At 39.5% G+C, this 20000-nt stretch overlaps 2 protein-coding genes across 6 annotated transcripts in view; one reads left to right on the top strand and one right to left on the bottom strand.

The window, feature by feature from the left end:
* The window catches only part of LOC113807368 (large ribosomal subunit protein mL62), a 6630-nt gene extending 2586 nt beyond the window's left edge, over positions 1–4044 (top strand). Inside the window, exons 2-5 of the mRNA XM_027358601.2 lie at positions 1902–1947; positions 2102–2244; positions 3256–3425; positions 3776–4044. Coding sequence (XP_027214402.1) covers positions 1902–1947; positions 2102–2244; positions 3256–3425; positions 3776–3866 — 450 coding nt within the window. The 3' untranslated portion in view covers positions 3867–4044. The remainder of the gene's footprint in view (positions 1–1901; positions 1948–2101; positions 2245–3255; positions 3426–3775) is intronic.
* Positions 4045–7972: 3928 nt separating this feature from the next.
* Positions 7973–20000, bottom strand: part of LOC113807369 (forkhead box protein L2) — a 25070-nt gene continuing 13042 nt past the window's right edge. For all 5 annotated transcript variants that reach the window (XR_003475883.2, XR_003475882.2, XR_011399381.1 and 2 more), the window contains one exon: positions 7973–8689. Coding sequence is in view for 2 of the 5 variants with exons in the window: in XM_027358603.2 (XP_027214404.2) it covers positions 8663–8689 (27 nt within the window). In the remaining 3 variants the exon portion in view is untranslated. The remainder of the gene's footprint in view (positions 8690–20000) is intronic.

Below are 20000 nucleotides of genomic sequence, written 5' to 3' on the forward strand. Positions count from 1 at the left end.
ATGAAAAATATAGTCCGTGTTCATGGAGACTGCTAAATGCATACTTATTGGACACCTTACCCAACTTGTCAAGTATGGAAAATTTACCCAATTTTTTTCTTCTGTCCAGCATAACTTGTCCTAGAATTTTCCCATGTATTGTTGCCATATATTTTGTACATTGTGAGTGATGGCTGTACAAAACTATAATGTTACTAAAGTATGTGTAAAGTACATAAAAGTTAGTCCACAACTGCTTACAATTTATGCTTGTGCAGCTAAGCCATGGCCTAAATGTTTTGCATTCAGTAAGAGGCAAATAAAGTTACGTTTATTAGAATATAGGGCTCATTGGCCTTTGTGAGAGGGTGAAGCATGGATTTTTATGGACCATTTAATATTTATTTTGTGATGTATTTTATCTCTGAATTAAAATGCATTTGTTTATCTAATATCTATTACATTAATTATTATTTGTATAATTTCCTTGAAATCACTTAATGTTACGAGAAGGAAGTTATTTGCAAGCTATAGGAAAATAGCTTGTCCTTCAACTCATCTCCAGTTGTATCCAAAGCTATTATATCAATTTCATTGAAATTTGTTGGTAGTGAATATTGTGTACAAAAAAAATGCTCCATTATATAGTTTCTGGATTGAAGATGAGATAATATATATTGAATTTATATGTCCATCTTTCACATAGATAGGATGGTCTCTTTGATCAGATCCTTCACCTGTTACTCATTTGTTTCTCAGTTTGTTTTAGTAGGAATTTAACTTGTCTCTGTAATGGTGTAGGTTATTGAAGGTTATAAACAAGTATAAGAAATGATGAAATTTTGGTAAAGAATTGCTTCTTATAGCATTATTTTTTTTCATCAGTAAAGTTAGTCTTATAAACACCAAAAGACATTGTTATACAATTTTGTATTTTGACTGTCTTACAATTGGCTCAGAAAAATTGAGGCTTGTTTCACAAAAAATAGTTTGACAGTCTTCTTAACAAAATGATGTATCAAAATTAGTTTTGCAAGTTTGTTGTTGTATCATAGTGCATCTAATAACAGTCCAGTGATATAAATTCATTTGTAACTTGCCTCCACTGAATATGTGAGACAGTTGTGCAACAGACCAATGACAGAGTAACAGATATGTCTAACAACTTTTTACCACAGTTGCTAGACAATCCAGTGTTGCCAGGTCTCCAAATGTGTGTCTGGACTGTCACATGATAGGTATGTTACTGTATCCTGGTCTTGCAATAGCCAAGATACTTGGTATCTTGTTGGGTACATGGCTTGCATTTTACCTGAGAGATTCATAGTCTTCATATGCTGTGTCACTAGTGGCAGGAAGACATACAGTAAGCTTTTTATTCTAGATACAGAGCCATGAAGTTAAACCTCATTACCTTTGAAATAAAAGTGCAGGAAGTTGAAAGATCGGTTTTCTTGGAACTCAACGACAGAAAAAAAAGAAATCCAATCAGTGATATTCCTTGGCAGACAAGGGAGTTTGTAGGTTTCTTAATGGAGAACTCTATTTCATAAATGACTTTTTGTTTGTATTATGATATATTTTTCCTTTTTTCTCTCTCTTTGGCACCATTTCTTAAGAGTGTGCCAGAATACCAGAAATTTCCAATGCAGGACCTTTTTTCAAGATATTATTTAAAGAGATATTTTTTATCTAACATATTTTACAAAATGAAAATGCAGTTTGTAGTGCAGAAGTCATTTGGTTGTTTTATAAAGGGAATGTGAATATTGCACCAAGGCATTGATGATCTTTTATTGACGAAAAGTGCTTGCTGAAGTGCCTTTCCAGCGCTGTTACTTACCACCAATTATATAACTTGAAGATAACATAGTCAGTTATAGTTTTTTGATTGAAGAACTTATATTTCTTCTTTTTTCCAGCCTCCAAAGAACGAAGGCATCAATTTCTCAGGCTACATTCCTGTCGGTAAGTTGTCAAATATTTGTTTTTCGTTCCCTGTTTCTTAGAAATGTCTTTTTGAGAGATATACAGAATCCATATAGATTCTACTCGTAATGTATGTGTCATTTGTATTAATTCAAGTCTTCATGAAATTAATGAGAATTTTGTATTTTAACAGAACAGCTTCAAGTGTCATACTCCCGCAGCAGTGGGCCTGGGGGGCAAAATGTCAACAAAGTCAACACCAAAGTTGACCTGCGTTTCCATGTGGAAACCGCAGAATGGCTCACACAAGAATTAAAAGAAAAAATTGCCGAAAAAGTGAGATTTTCGTCAATTATTTATATGCATTATTCTTGTTTGATATTTACATATTTTTCATTAACAGTTATTTATTTATGTGATAACCAATTTCTTTTTATTATTAAAAGGACTACAGCTCATGCTTTTCATTTGAAGGAGGTAACATAGTATTTACTTAAAAAGGTAGTCTGTGAAATAACAACTGCAGTGGAAAAGTTAGTTTTAAATTGTTAGTATAGTAGTACACTTGTTTTCATGATCATGATAAGTAAAGTATCGAGTCTGTTTTGTCTTTATTAGCATTCTTAGATTGTTCTCAAAGATAAATGGACGTACAGAATTTCATGTCTCGTGTTTTTATTTCTGGGCATCATCTAGGAGAGGAAGAGCTATTAGGATCCTAAGGGTGAAAGGCTGATCCTGAGAGACTATGACTATACATTAACAAGTTATAAATTCTCTAGAAAATGTGATATATATTTTTGTCAAGAACAAGTCATGGTTATTGATGTACACGGAAACCTTATGCTCTTGTTAATATAGCCTATGTGATCTATACCATGTTATTTATCCTACAATTGAGTTGGGTTCATATGCAAAGATTACCAACAATGATTTAGGTAGAGGCAGAGGTACATTTCCCATTTTATGATCTAGTTATGCAGAAGCAGGATCTTCACCACACAAGATCAGAAGCCCCTGGTTGTGGTGATTGTTTGTGGCTTTATTTTCTGATAAGGCTATTGCTAGTGTCTGTTAGCCATAGATTTCTCTTGAGCAGTAGGGGTAAATTTCTCTTTGTCTATGTCTTGAATTTTGTATTTTATATACATATTTTTGTTATTTTTATATACATATTTGGCTATTTTTTTTATCTTTCAAGGTTAACCTATTTTGTGGTTATGCTTTGCTCATGCTATTTATTTGTAGTTTAGACTTTATGATATACTTAAAGCTAGTCTACCTTCAATGCAATACATTTTTATTTACAACTGCAATGTAACCATATATTTTTATTTTTTCCAATAGTACAAGAGCAGCATAACAAGTGATGGTTGCTTATTAATCCGCTCTGACAAAACACGGTCGCAGCAGTTAAACCTCGCCGATGCATTGGACAAGTTGCGGCATATGATCCATACAGCTGCCTATGTACCTCCACTTCCCTCCTCAGAGGCTGTGGAACGACAGCGAAGAAGGTGGGTCTTCCTCTCCTAAGGGATAAATCAGACGTGTTTTTTTTTTTTTCCATTTCATTTCTTCTCTTGAATTTTCTCCCCACTTTGGTGGTTGTGCTCATGTTTCATTTTGTAAAATATATGTTAAAATAGGAAGCAATAACACTGAGAAGTATAGTTTTATTTTGCTGTCTTGTTTGAAAGACAAGCATGCAGTGCATAATTTAAAGATTGTATCATTGTAGGATATGATACACCAGATAAATATTCATTAAAAAACCATGGCATTGTACCATACAGCTGCAAATTAGAGAGATTGTTGTACTACATTATTTCCTTCATGCTCACAAGTTTATTATATGATTTGCCAGACATGAAGCTGCAGTACGTGAACGTTTGAGGAAGAAGAGAGACCGATCACTGGTGAAGCAAAGCAGACGAGGGCCAGAATCTGAATTTTAAAGTGCATGGAGTATGGTTGTAATGCAATACAAAAAAGTGACTCTTCATTATTAATTGTACTCTAAATTTCACAACATGCAGTATGCAGGCAAACAATGAATTTTCATATAGTAGTCCTGCAGATATTTGTATATAGTATGATATTATATTGATTGTAAAATAAAATGTGTAAAGTTGTGTTACTGATTTTTTAACAGCCATAATGACCAAAAGTGTATGTGTACATGGTGTATTTAGAATAGGAAGAAAACCTTGACATGAAAATAATAAGATAAATATATCTTGGATAAAAATCCATTATTTTCTATCTAGGAATACATGGACATCTGAAAAGATACATCTGTTAGTTATATTTGCTTACAAGGTAGATGCATGCCAATGTAAGGTGAGCATAAGTAAAGATGTCTCATATTTTACTGCAGTTATTGATAACAGAATGGAAGGTAAAGGGAAGAAAGTCTTATTCAGAATTAAAAATGTGATGAAGAATGTAAATTCTATCATTGATAGGTGATAAATAAACCAGACTGTATTTAAAAGATAAGAAAGTATTTATGGTAGATTATAAAAAATGTGAATGTAATAGAATAGAAATGTTTAGAAATATAGTAATTGTGGCCTAAGCCTAGAGGAAAATACATAATACAAGAATGAAACAGCAACACTATGGTTCTGTTGGATATAGAAACCCTAGATCTGTAAGTTTCATTTTGAACCCAGGAGGCTTCCCCCCACCCCCAGAATTGAAAGGGGGATGGCAGTCCCCATCCCTAAACCAAAGAGGCCAAGCAGGTACTTTAGTTTTGAGTTGTTTTTGGTAAATAGTGGAACAACTCAATCAGAAGCTGTTGCCCCGATAGGAAAATTTACATGGATTCACTTATATCATGAGCATATCTTACTGTTTAACCACCTTCTGGCTATCTTCCTGACCTTAGAGTTCTTTGTAAACTTCTCAGCATTTTGGAAACCCATATTTAATAGGGGCCCAGAGGTAAGTTCCTGTAATTATCTCTGGAAGAAACACACATAGGTTGGTCCAGCAGTGTCTGGACGTTCTGTGCAATGTTGCAAAATCAGATTTCTACTGCTAAATTAAGGGTCACAGCTCAGAGACTTAATGTCCATGACTTATAGATCTACCCATACTTTAGGTTTTTGGGTCAGTGAGAAGCTCATTATCCGAAAGGGTAAAAAAAAACGTCAAAGCAAACCTCAAACAAGAAATGGAGAGACAAAAAGTTAACACAAGGTCCCAAGGTTCTCTTGGATCCAAGTAGTTTATACCAGCAGTTTCTTTCATTCTAATTACTGTTGACTGTATCAAACACCCAGGACTATGCTTTCAGCTCAGAGACCAGTTACGAAAGGCAAAAACTCACTTCATCCTTGTTTGCTTTTACTCCCAAAGCAGTCACGTTCTTGATCATGAAATTGCAAAAATAGCACTCTCACCATGATTGGAGACAGGTGAAAGAAACAACTACAACTATCTATCCAACGACACATTTCACATATTTAACTGATTGATCTGTCAATTCCACACTACTACTAGTTCAGTTTTGCAACGCCTCATAACTTCAGGCAAAGACAGAAACCCCAGTTCAATAGGTGGGATATGTTGTCATACCAGGGCAGAGGATTCTTGGTCAGAGAAAACGCATTATCTCACACACAATCCCAAAGCCATTCAGGAATATGGGCTTGCTGCTAAACAAGCAGCCATTGAATAGAGATAGTCTAGAATAAGCTTTTGTGACTTCAAATGAAAACTATAGGAAAGCCAAATGTTCTGCAGCTGGACAGATATAAAACTAGACCTTTCGCCATTGATAATCTTTGGAATGATTTCAAGATTTAATTCTTTCACAGAATATGACTAGCCAACTGCTGTACATAGCAGGTAAAAGACGCTATTGGCCACAGTGAGTGCTGTGAACATCACTCCTCGCTTATTAAGATTAAAAATACAAATTTATATTTTCTCATCAGCCTATATTATGAATGAGAATATCCAACTCCACAAAGCAAAGCCTATACTTAATGTTATTTGAAGTCACATCTTTACCGTATACTTTAGATAAAGACCAAAGCCCGTACCTTTACTTTCCCTTGTATATCCCATCTTCCCCGACCCCCGTCGGACATCCTCACAAAATCCCCCATCTTTTCTATTGATAACCTATTCTCCTTCCTCTGAGGGATAAATATCCTTCATTTGATCTAACAATCCTTTGTCCTTAACCCTTTGTAAAATTCTTGATTTCTATTAACTTATTTTCGTTTCCTATGGCATGTTCTGTTTCTCTGTACTTACTGCCAGAAAGAGCAGTTCATGATTGTTGACTCCATGACATAACAAAGAGGATTTTTTGATTATTTCAAACTTTTTGTTATCAAAATAACTTCATTCGTTCCTCCTACAGGAACGGTGTGATGTGATCTCGGTTCATCTTCAGCTAATGGAAATTGTGATATTGGTCTTTTGTGCTAATATGTTGATAGTTCAGGATCTTTGACGTTTCATCAAAATAGATTGACATTATAATTATTAATCTTATATATATATATATATATATATATATATATATATATATATATATATATATATATATATATATATATATATATATATATATATATATATATATATATATATATATATATATATATATATATATATATATATATATATATATATATACATTTTTTTTTGTCACGCACACGCACACACGCGCGCGTGCGCGCACACACACACACACACACACACACACACACACACACACACACACACACACACACACACACACACACACACACACACACACACACACACACACACACACACAAGGAAAGAGAAAGAAAGGGAGGGGGGCACGAGAGACAGAGAAAGGGAGAGTGAGGAGACAAAAAGAGAGAAAGGGGGGGGGGATGTGTCGTCTGCAAACTTGCCTAAAACTAAATTACTCTGCAGAAAATTAGTATTCTTTTAAAGAAAATATCACGACTAAATTTAATTTTCCCCGGTAATTCCAAGACTCGAGGTCATTTTAATACGAAATGGCATAGGAAAAAGTTTGATGCTGATAAGGGGTAATTTTCATTTTCTCCCTAAACTGTTTTTGGTTATTGGACGTAAACAACAATTTTTAAAAACCTTTCGTGGTAGCAACAACTTGGACACCACTGTTGTTTCAGCAAGACGCGTGAGGTAGATCTAGGAATTTATTTAGTCTTTTATTATGTATTTGTGTATTAGGTACATGTAGAGTTCTTTGGTAGGTATTATGTTACAAGTAAATTGAAAAGCCCAAAGGTGTCTTACTTTCTCCTTTAACACGCCATCATTCTAATGTTTGGTAAAGTGACAAGTCTGTCATCTGCAAGATCTGTATAGTGCATAACATACACACATAAACTACCTATTGTTTGCATTAAACCATATAAAACAAATAAATGATTTGCCTAATAAACAATGTGTATGAAATAATTAACATTACTATTCCCAAGATTCGGTTCACGTTTTCTTTCAATCAGGGTTCCTGTCAGTAATAAACTCTACTAGTTCCCCATTATTTTGTGTTTACAGCACCTGGTCATGCGAATTAGTTTTTCGGGAAATGGACTTCGTCTACAGGTATTCCAAATATCCAACTCTTCCTTTGTTCTGGGGGGATACGAGAGCCTTTAATGGCGGGCCTGTGTTTACTTTCCGCCTTTATTTATTGACGTTTTGTATGGCTGTTGCCTTAGATCTTTAGTTAATTTCGTTTCTTATTTTGAATTATAATGGTACCAGGCTAGAGAGCCCGTTGCGGGATATAAACGATCTTGAAAAACGGTTGAATCTAGTGTTGGTTGTACTCCTTTCTTTCATCACAGAATGGTCATACGTCAGGGTGCTGCTCATTACTCTGCTGCTTAATTGCTCTTGAGAGTTACGGTAGAAATGCATTACAAATGACTTTTTATCTTTCCAATCCAATATTTTTTCTAGTGGTAATACTTGTATTTTAGTGATATTACATGTGCCTCCATCATCAAGTATCAAAAAAGGAAAAGAAAGAAAAATCGTAAAGCACCGAAGGAATAATACAAAAGTCCAGTTCAATACTCTTAACATTTATTAAAAACAACAAATAAAGTGATATAGGATGAACAGACATACCTTCACACACTTAACAAAAAAAAAATCTAACATGATACTATGAGGGAAAGAAAGAAGAAAAATAATCATGGTAACAATGACACTATCATTCACACCATGTTATAGGGTTACATTAAAGCTTATAGACAAACACTGGCTAACCTTTGAAACACCTGGATTCGATGTGGAAATAAAGTTTTCTGTAAAACCTCCTTTCTACTCTGAACAATCGTTGATCCACAGAATAGACACTTTATGAGGGATGTGTGCATGTTAAGATACATTTCTTTTATATATAAAGTTGGTTTGATTTCCTAACTCCCTGTTAATCTTTGAATGTTTTTGGTGATGTCAGTTTTCTTGCAGTGGGTTAATCGCCGTCTCCTGATTGGTATATACAATGCCTTTCCTTGTAGAGTACCAGAGTTTCCTTAACAACATGACTGCTTCACCAAATTTTTCCTTCATTTTTTTTGGCCCCTTGTTATATGACTTCCGGGAAACCTCTGGCGATCCCCCCCCCCACCTTGTGATGAGATGATGTTACATTGCAATTGCAGCTGTGTTGTTGCCTCCTTCAGGCCACGGCGCGCGGTGAGACTTCCTTGCCCTCCTCCAAAGGCAGCTGGTCGAGCGGGCACATGCTGTATCACAGGTACGGGAACGCGAGCGACGCCTGTTGAGGGAAGAGAAGGGAGTCAGTGTGGTAGATGAGTGAAATGGGGAAGGTTCGTCTGGGAAGGGCGCGAGTCTGCCATTCTCTCTCTCTTTCTCCTTTCTCTCTCTCTCTCTCTCTCTCTCTCTCTCTCTCTCTCTCTCTCTCTCTCTCTCTCTCTCTCTCTCTCTCTCTCTCTCTCTCTCTCTCTCTCTCTCTCTCTCTCTCTCTCTCTCTCTCTCTCTCTCTCTCTCTCTCTCTCTCTATCTCTCTTCCTTCCTGTTGTACTCTGAGCAGTTTAGAGAAATAATCTTAAAAAGTAGATTTTAAAAATAATTTCAATCTTTGTTTCTCTACCTTTTCCTATCTATGGATTTATCAAATCACCCCTTCCCCCAAGACACACACACACAGACACAGACACAGACACAGACACACACAGACGCAGGCGCAGACACAGACACACACAGACACAGACACACACACACACACAAACACACACACACACACATACACACACACACACACACACACATGCACACACACGCGTCATACATGAACCAAGCATATAAATCGCAAGGTCAGCCATTGCCTCTGCTCTATCTCCGGCATCTTAATTCCGTTTCTCTTTCACCGCGAGGCTCTCTCCCGCCCGGCGCCTTGGGTTCGCCATTTCTCCTTTTCTCAACCTAACGTAACCCGCTTCTCTCTTGTTTTCGATGCCATGCACATCTTCCATTAGTCATGAGCGCTATGATCCCCTAGGCAATTGTTCCATTAGTTGTAGAATAATTTCTGATAGCGTAAATGTGTATGTGCTCGCCATCTCTCACACAGACAGTTATTCGAAACCTAACGTAACCCAGCTCTCTCTAGGGGCTGCGTTCGATACCGTGCACGTCTTCCATTATTCATGAGAAGTATGACCCTGTGAAACCATTGTAGCAAACAATATGAGCTGTGTGCTTGTGTATGTTTTGTAATTCGTATATTTATGCATGACTATTGTAGTATAAATAGTTCCTTCAATGCGAATGGTTTATACCGAGTGCATGACTAAACCCGACCGGTTTAAGAGTGGATTGAATGGTGCCGTTGCCATGGTATCTAGTGACAAAGGGAACTGAGCCGATATCCACGGGATTATGGCCTTTACTCGAAAAGTGGAGCTGATAAAAATATAGTTGTGGTACACACACATATATACACACATTACGTGTGTGTATAGGTATGTATACGTATATACAACACACACACACACACACACATACACACAACACACACACAACACACAACACACAACACACAACACACACACACACACACACACACATATAATATATATATATATATGTATATAATATATACATACATACATACATACATACATACATACATATATATATATATATATATATATATATATATATATATATATATATATATATATATATAGCTTTCTTAAATTCATGCGCAACAAGACTTGTTGCGCATGTTACAAGTGCTGGCTGTGATATATAATAGGCACAAAAAGAAGCTTTTTTGTACATCTACACAATCTAGCTTAAGATGTCACTGCATAGGCATGTAATGATATCAGTGCATGGTTTACAAAGCACATCCATAATAATAATAGTTGTGTTCCGCGACGATCATAATTATATTAGTAATGCCATTTTTAATAATAATGATAATAAAATGATATAATAAAAATAGAAGAATAAGATAATAGAAATGATCATAAGAGCGACCTGTTTTCTGTGGTTGCCGAACTCTCCAAAGAAATGGAACCTTGACCTCACTTCCCCTAACTTCCCTGCCAAATACAAATTTACCTTTACAGTAAATTGTGTCTTCGTTTGCTCCACGAATTATTGCAACACGAAACAAAATAAACACAGGTCTCGTGTTCAGATGACAGGTGAATGTGAATGACTAATTGCAGGAATATCCAACAAGAAGCCGAGAGAAAATTAAAGGCATTCAGATAACGATCATCGCGCCATAACAAAGGGTCGAAGCAGCCCCGACGCGCCGTCCGAATCCCGTGTTTCGAAGATCGTCTCGAGTCGAAGCCCAGGCTAAGCGGTCGAGATACGCTAGAAATGTTCGGCGTCAGAGGCCGGCCGGAGCAGGGAGGGACGCTCGCATTCTGTGCGCCATCGCCCTTGAGAATGCGCTAGATGCCCGCGCCGAAAGGAGATATATTAAGGGGAGCTTTCGCTGTATGGCTTTGGCTACGGGAGAGGGAGGGAGGTCACGCGTTCCCACGCCGCCCTTCGGTCTCAGGAGCTTTCTAAAATGCCCATTTTGATGCCCGGCCTGGTGCCGTTGCCATATTCTACGGCGCTTTTAAGCTCACGAGGCTATGAATCTTAATTCGCAGTGAGGAGAGACGGAGAGTGCCCGATGAGGACCTTCCGGGGTCATTTTACTTTGATTCTCTTTTTCCTTTTCTTTTTTTTTTTCAAAACGAACGAGATTAAAGAGACTTCTAATTGTACTTCTCCTCGGCTCAAGGGGATAATTCAACGCCAACCCTAACAGCAAAAGGAATTCAGAATGGCTCATAAAGAACATTATGGATTTTAAAGAGACCGAACCAGCAAGAATGCAAAGCACGCCAGACTTGTTTTCTGAACGTAGATTAATTTCTCTTTGTAAAGAGATTTCGACACCATCGCAACAGGCAGGAGAAGAGCAGCCAAAGCACCCGGCAAGGTCGTGACAGGGGCCGGCAGAGTATAGGGCCGCTGTCGAGGCTGTCGTCTGAAGCGAACAGGTGGTCGTGCCAAGTTTAAAAATACGCGCCATGCCATACCCTAGAAACCTGCCGATGATGCCCGAGTTCCTGAGCGTGGCCGACGGCGAACTCCTCCCCGCGGGACACGAATTCTAATACAAGATTTCTCAGTATGTTAGAAATGAAGAAGTACAGTATGCGGTCATGCCAAAGCCCTCCCCCCTCCCCTGCTCCCCTGCTCCCCCAACCTCTCGCTTTATCTCGCTCTCAGTGTTGCCAAGAAATGACTCCGGAATGTAGCCATGTCGGAAGTGTGAGAGCCGGTATTGCCACGTCGGAATCGAATCGGGAAACGAGACAGATTCGGATCCCGTTTGTGCTGTTTCAGACGAGTGGAATTTCAAGGAAGAGAGAAGAGTTTGCCGAAGCTAAGAGCATGCTTTTAACCTTTATTTACTGAAAAAATATTACTAGCAACAGCATCTCTATCATTTTTATTATTATTATTCATCCTACGCTTCGAGAAGAAGGCAATCAACAAAACATTATTTCCTTTGTATTTTTCTCTTTCGCTCTAGTTTTTCTTACGAGTGTATGCAAGCAGAATATATATAAACCGCACACAAAAAACTTGACTTGTGTGCTGCCAATCCATCTCTCGAGTTCAAGAGATTCACATAATTAATAAAATGAACTTAAAGACAAACTACCGACAAACAAAATGATTACATAAGTGAAGATTGGGTAAGTTAACTCATTTGAACACTCGGGGCGATGGGGCGCGTTCAGACAAACAAATACATTATGCAACGAGGCACACTTAAGCTGCGGGAGATGTCGCAGGGTCGAGAGGAACTCGAATCCCTTAAGGACGCCAGGAAGGGATGGGATGTGGCAAAAGGGATCTCTCGGGCCGGTCTCTGCCCTCTTTTGTTCCTGTTTATTTCATTCTGCTTCTCTCGTTCTCTCTTTCGTTGTTCTCGGTCTTTTATATGTCACCATCTTTCCTTCTCTCTCTCTCCCCTTATACATATATGTATATATGTATAAATATATATATTTATGTATATGTAGTTATGTATGTGCGTATGCGCGTGTGTGCATCCCTCCTTATTCCTCTTCTATCCTCTAACCTCCATTCTTCCCTCCTGTTCCCATTCCTCGTAACCCCCCCCCCGCCCCCTCGCCCCCCAACTGCCCAAATCCGCGCTGGAGAAAGCCAAGATCGCCGAGATTGGAAAATTGCTCCTTTCCTGCATGGCGAGCGAGGAATTTCTCGAGCATGACACGATGCCACATTCATACACACCCGAGGTGGCCTTTCCTTCGGCGAGGGTGCGTGAAAGAGCATTTATTCCCGCTAATATATAAGTTTGAACCTTCCCCCCCTCCCCCCTCCCTTCCCTCCCTTGTGACACCCGCTGCGAAGCCGAGGCGCAAGATGGGTCTTGGGGACACTGGGCTAAAAATAGCTTCTTCTATCATGAAATATATGTGTAAGTGTGTGTGTGTATGTGTTTACGTGTGTGTGTGTGTGTATCTATGTATGTATATGTATGTGTGTGTATATATATATATATGTACACACACAGATATATATTAATACTTTTATTATCATAAACAACACTCTCAGAGTTGATTCTTTACATGAAATATTCACTCCGACCGCCGCCGTTGCCTCACTCTTCCCGCTCCCCGTCCGGGCAAGCCTCAGGGTCATGACCATCGTCCAGGAGCTGCATGCTTATCAGCTGCGTCGCCCGGGCACGGCCAGGGTGCGTAGTAGGGCCGCGGGATGGCCCAAGACACGGGGCCGCGGCCGACGTGGGGGTCAGTGTCCCTGTGGACAGCTGGCAACAACTGGCCTACCAAACCGCTGTACACGGTGACACTCTTTTTCCTCGTACAGGCACGCGCGCTCGCAGACCGCTTTTCGCGTTTTGTTTACTCGTATCAAATGTGGGCAGGCGCAGGCATACCTCGGGGGCATGGCAGATATCCAAGCAACGGGACATGCAAGCAAAACGAGAGCGAAATAAGTGGGAGTAGATTCTTGTTCAGATGACTGGCGAAGAGGGCGTGGGCGTCGAGGTCGTGTATGGCGCCTCGGACACAATCTCCTGCTCTTAATTGGATTCTGAATATCTTCCATTGACGTATTGGTCGGTAAATTATTGACGGCGTTCGGCAAAGTCGGGTTTCACGAAAAAATGGGAGAATGTGTTCTACGCACGCGCGCGCGCGTACACACACACACACACACACACACACACACACACACACACACACACACACACACACACACACACACACACACACACACACACACACATGGAGAGAGAGAGAGAGAGAGAGAGAGAGAGAGAGAGAGAGAGAGAGAGAGAGAGAGAGAGAGAGAGAGAATATCTAACAGATAACTGTATGTGTGTGTAAACCGACCACCTGCAGTTCCCCCAGAGAAAAAGTGTGAGAGCGAGAGCCGTGAGTGAGGCGACAGGTTTGAGTCCCCGAAGGGCGCTCAGCTGGCATGATGACAGCCAAGCGACAGCCTCCAAGGGCCTCCTCCCCCCGCGACAACCTCCAAGGGCCTCCTTCCCCCCCCCCCTGGCTCCTGTTATTATGGCCCATCAACTGGCGGACAGCTTCTCGGGTAATACAGTAACGACTCAACAAGGATCGTACATCTTTAAGTGTTGTTCGTGGGACGTTTTCATTTTGTCTTGGAAACAACGCAGTAAGTCTCACTCCGTCCCCCCTCCCTTTCTCACTATCTTTCTCTCTCCCTCCCTCTCCCTCCTTCTCTCTCTCTCTCTCTCTCCTTCTCTCTCTCTCTCTCTCTCTCTCTCTCTCTCTCTCTCTCTCTCTCTCTCTCTCTCTCTCTCTCTCTCTCTCTCTCTCTCTCACCTTTCTTTTCCCTTCTGCGGCCTTCCTTGCCCTCACCTCGAATACTCATGGGACTTTTAACCCTTCAAGCGACCACTCGCATTATAAGGACTCGGCGCTGACTCACAAACATCATTCGCCCTTCCTCTTTCTCTCTTCACATCCTCTTCACCTCTTCTCGTCCTCTTTGACCTTCGCGACCTTGAAAACTAAGACATAGGACTTCGATTCAGTCACCTGTCACATCATGTCTACCTTTGCCATGATGTTACCGTTTTTTTCCACCTGGCTTCTCGATATAATTGTTATCCTCCTTTCTCTCACCCCGTACGTATTTCCTTTATCTCCTGTTACCTCTCTCTGTCTCTCTCTACCCTTCTTCCCTTTCTGTTCATCCTTCTTTTTGTTCCTCACTCTCTTACCTTCCTCCTTTCCCTTTACTATTTTCTATCTCTCTCCTTTTCTTTATTCCCCGTCTTCGCATTTCTCTTTCTAAACCTCCCTTCCTCTCTCTCTCTCTCTCTCCCTTTCTTTCTCCGTCTCGCTCTTTCTCTTTACCTTCTTTCTTTCCCTCTCTCTCTCTCCCTTCATTTCCTTCTCCGTCTCGTCCTTTCTCTCTGTACCCTTCCCTTCCTCTCTCTCTCTTTCTCTTTTCTTCTTCGCCCCGCCTTTTATCTGTGTATCCTTCTCTCTCTCTCTCTCTCTCTCTCTCTCTCTCTCTCTCTCTCTCTCTCTCTCTCTCTCTCTCTCTCTCTCTCTCTCTCTCTCTCTCTCTCTCTCCCTCCCTCCCTCCCTCTCCTTCGCCCTTCCTCTTCCTCTCCTTCCTTTTCTTCTCTTAATCTTTCTCTCTGTTTCTTCCTCCACCCTATTCTTAGGACCCTCTGAGGTGTTCGGGCGAAGAGCGGCCTAACGAGACGACGCAAGGTTTCGGACACGCCCATTTCGAACGCGGCGACAACAGCTTCTCGAAACGAACGCGGCGCCAGGATTACGGCTACCGTTTGCCTGGGCCGTTTCCTGTCCCCGTGAGTTCCCTTTTATTTCTTTGACTTTTTCTTTTCTTTTTTCCTCCTCCTCCTTGTTTTTCTTTCATATACTTTCTTCTTTTTTCCTCTTCTTTCTTCTTCTTTCTTCTCCTATCTTTTCTTTCTTCTTCTTTCTTTTCTTTCTTCTTCTTCCGCCTGGTCTTCTTCCTCTTCTTGCCCGTCGTTCGTCTTCTTCCTTTCCCTACTCCACCTTCGTCCATAATCATTCCTACCGTTCTTCTCTCCTTTATTTTTCTTCGTTTTTACCTTTCTTACTGATATAATCACCACCGCTTTTGTTCTTATCATCCCTTTTATCATCGTCTATGCCTCTTCCTCTCATTATCGCCCCAAGTGCTACTATTACCACCATCACTGCCACTATTAACCTCTCTGCCATTTCGAAACAGCAAGCAACAGTGTCTCCCGTTGCAAAACCAAAGCTGCAGATGCAACGACGCAACGAGGCAATGGAGAGTACGTCATCGTGTAAAAATATCATTCGTTATTTCGCCCCCTGGGAATTATGAATGAATTGTGAAGAATGAATAAATGAATGAAGGGCATTTGGGTCTAAATAGGAATGGCAAATTTATGAGAAAAAAATCGGTGAATAACAAGTAAAAGAGAGCAAGAAGTAAGAAATAAGTAGATTAACAAATGTTCATCATTGTTGTCATGATTATTATTACTACTATTATTTTTACTATTATTGTGGTTATTTAATATTATTACAATTATCATTATTATTATCATTAATATCATTATTAATATCCTCCTCCTCATCATCATTATTTTTATTATTATCCATAGAGCATTAATAATACAGTAATCTTGGGTATAGCGTTCATAAGACCCACTTCCATCTTTCGCAACGGGACACGAATATTTTGGGGCAGTGTTGCCACAGATATTTTCGCAAAAAAGCTAGACTGGACTTTAAAAACTCGCTAGTCGTAAGAGTAAAAACGAATCATTTCCCCGCTAAAAGGCCTTTAGAATATCGCCAAATATAGCGTAAACTTTCAAAATTATTCTCCGCTAGATCATAACTCAGAATCTCAAGATCTAGCGGTAAAAGCGCTAAAACGGCATCACTGTTTGGGGGAATCTGGGCTGCAATTTCAACACTAAAGTAGAACCAGAGACGTGCAATGTAAACGCAAACTTAGATGTAAGTGTTGTTGACGATTAAACGCACTTTATGATAATGATGTGGAGAGAGATTTTTAGTTCAATTAGACGCAGAAAGAGATTTAAGACAGAGGTGCATGATTAGCGAAATGGATGTCTATTATAGCGAAGATTTAGAGTTAGTGGTAGATCATGACGTGGTTTTAGACGTAGAAGTAGACATAGACGTAGATGTGGACGGTGATTTAGACAAAAATGAAATATTAAACGGACATTTAGACAATGAAATAGTAGACGGACATTTAGACAAATGAAAATTAGACGGAAATTTAGACATAAATGAAATAACAGATGACCATTTAGACATAAATGAAATATTAGACGGAAATTTAGACATAAATGAAATAACAGGTGACCATTTAGATATAAATGAAATATTAGACGGACATTTAGACATGAAATATTAGACGTACGTGTAGACATAAATTAAATATTAAACGTATATTTAGACCCACGTAGCCTTGCCTTACCTCTAGACTCTGATATTGCTTTAGATACAGAATTAGAGGTAGATATGAACATAAATCCACATCGTCACGTAGAAATTGACGCAAACTTAGAATTTGATTTAGACGTAGACTTCGACCAAGGATCTTTGACTTGGAAACGTTAAGCAAAATACAGATCTTTCTCCTTTTCCTAAATTAGTCATCCGTAGATAATTAAATGAAAAAAAAGATATTATTACAGCTGATCATGTCCTTGCGATTAAATGCAAGTATGTTATATTGCAACTTGGGAGTTTGTTATCGCTTTTATTACTACTGCTCCCATCATTATCATAACTCAGGGTTGCCAATACTCATAAATAATTATTGTCATTATCATCACTAATTGTTGTTGTCGTTATTACTAATGTTATTTTCTTTATCATTATTATCATCATTATCACCATCATTATTATCATCATTATCACCATCATTATTATCATCATTACCACCATCATTATTATCATTATCACCATCATTATTATCATCCTCACCATCATCATTATCATCATTATCACCATCATTATTATCATCATTATCACAACGTCATTATTATCATCATTATCACCATCATTATTATCATCATTATCACCATCATTATTATCATCATTATCACCATTATTATTATCATCATTATCACCATCATTATTATCATCATTATCACCATCATTATTATCATCATTATCACCATCATTATTACCATCATTATTATCATCATTATCACCATTATTATCATCATTATCACAATTATTATTATCATTATGATTATCTTTTCATCGTCACAATTATGATTCTCCAGGACCACTATCATTTGCCAGTTTTATAATCAGGACCCTTTCCTTCCCGCGGCCTCCTTCTGCTACGCCCTCCTCCTCCTCCTCCCCCTCCTTCATCTCTTCTCTCTCCCCCCTCCTTCTCTAGGCTGTCGTCGCCGTCCTCCTTCTCTTCCTCTCCTTCTCCTTCTCCTTCACCTTCCCGTCCTTCATCTCTTCTCTCTTCCTCCTTCTCCATTTCCTCCACGTCCGCCTCCTCTACGCCCTCGTCGTTGTCGTCGTCCCCCTCCTCCCCTCCTCTTCCTCTACCTCCCCCTCCTCCTCCTCCACCTCCCTCCCCCACCACCCCCTCCTTCCCTAACTCTTCTTCCTCCTCCCTCCCCTACACCTCCACCCCATCCTCCTCCCCCCCCCTCCCTCCCCCATCCTCCTCCCCCACCCCACCCCCCTCTCAACCTCCCCCCCCCCCCATCCTCCTCCTCCACTCCTCCACCCCCTCCCTCCACCTACCCCCATCCCCCCTCTCCACCCCCACCCATCCCGTATTTTACCAGAGAAGATCATCCTCGACTCGCAGCTTCTCCCGCCTCGCTTCACTCGTCCTTGAGCCTTATGCAACGGGGCGGTAAGGCGGTCTTTGCCTCACCATCTGGCGCTCCTCTTCTTTCACTTCTTATTCTCCGTTTATCGGGTTCTGCTTCTTATTTTTTTCGGTTTGGGGTTCTGCTTCTTATTTCTTCGGTTTTGGGTTCTGCTTCTTATTTCTTCGGTTTGGGGTTCTGCTTCTTATTCTCCGTTTTGGGGTTCTGCTTCTTATTCTCTTTTTCGGGTTCTTCTTATTCTCTATTTTCGCGTTCTTCTTATTCTCCATTTTCGCGTTCTTCTTATTCTCCATTTTCGCGTTCTTCTTATTCTCCATTTTCGCGTTCTTCTTATTCTCCATTTTCGCGTTCTTCTTATTCTCCATTTTCGCGTTCTCCTTCTTCTTCCCCCTTTTCGCGTTCTTCTTATTCTCCATTTTCTTCTCCTTTCCTTCTTAGTTGTTCTTCATTTTTTTCTTTTAGTTGGTTCCTAATGTAGATGTTTTCTTTATTCTTCCTTTGTTTTCTTCTTCCTCTTCTATTCCTTCTTTTCTTTGTTTGTTTTTCTCCCTTTCCTTTTTCTTCTTATTATTATTATCTTTATTATTATTATTATTATTATTATTATGATTATTATTATGATTATTATTATTATCATTCATTGTTATTATTACTAACATTATTGTTATTATTATTCTTTATTATCATTATCATCATCATCATTGGTATTATCGTTATTTATATAATTTTTATCATCATCAAAATACTTACTATCATTATCAAAATTATCATGATCACAATTATTGTCATTAGAACTATTACCATTATTATTATTACTACAAGATCACCATTATCATCATCATTCCCTTTTGAAATCTTCCCTTCCTCTTCATTCCCTCATTCTGCCTCCCCCCTCCCTTTCCCTCCTTCCCCCCTCCTCCCTCCCTCCCGCTCCTTTTCCCTCCCTCCTCCCCCACCCTCTCCCTCCCTTTCCCTCCCATTCCTTCCCCCTCCCTCCCCTCCCCTTCCCGCTCCCTTTCCCTCCCATTCCCTCCCATCCCTTTTCCTCCCTCCCTACCCTTCCCTTCCTGCTTCCCCTACCCCCCTCCCTCCTCCCCCTCCCACCCCTCCCCATCCACTGGCCTGCAACCTCTCATCTATTTCCCGCAACACACCTTCTCAGGTGAAACGCTGCACCTGCTCTCTGCATTTGCAAGCAATGTGATGCCGCCAAGCATGATTTGCAGTCACGAGGGACCTTCTCACCTTGCTCTCTATTATTTTTATTTTTTAAAACTATTTCTGTAACTTTAATTTATGTTTAAAAATTATATTTAAAACTATTAAAAAAAAAATCTATTTCTGATTCTGTTCTGGGTCGTGTTGGAGGGAGGTGGTGAGGGCGAGAATGATGATAACAGTGAGGATGATAGTAATGATGATAATAATAATAGTAACAATAATAAGAATGACAATAATAGGAATAATGATAATACTAATAATAACAACAATGATGATAACAATAATAATAATAATATCAACAATAACAATGATATGATTAAAAAAAGGATTGCAATGACAACAATAATTATAATAATAATACTAACAATGATAACAATAACAAAATAACGATAATAACAATAAC

Source organism: Penaeus vannamei, chromosome 21 (genome assembly GCF_042767895.1).
Source record: "Penaeus vannamei isolate JL-2024 chromosome 21, ASM4276789v1, whole genome shotgun sequence".
NCBI lineage: Eukaryota > Metazoa > Arthropoda > Malacostraca > Decapoda > Penaeidae > Penaeus > Penaeus vannamei.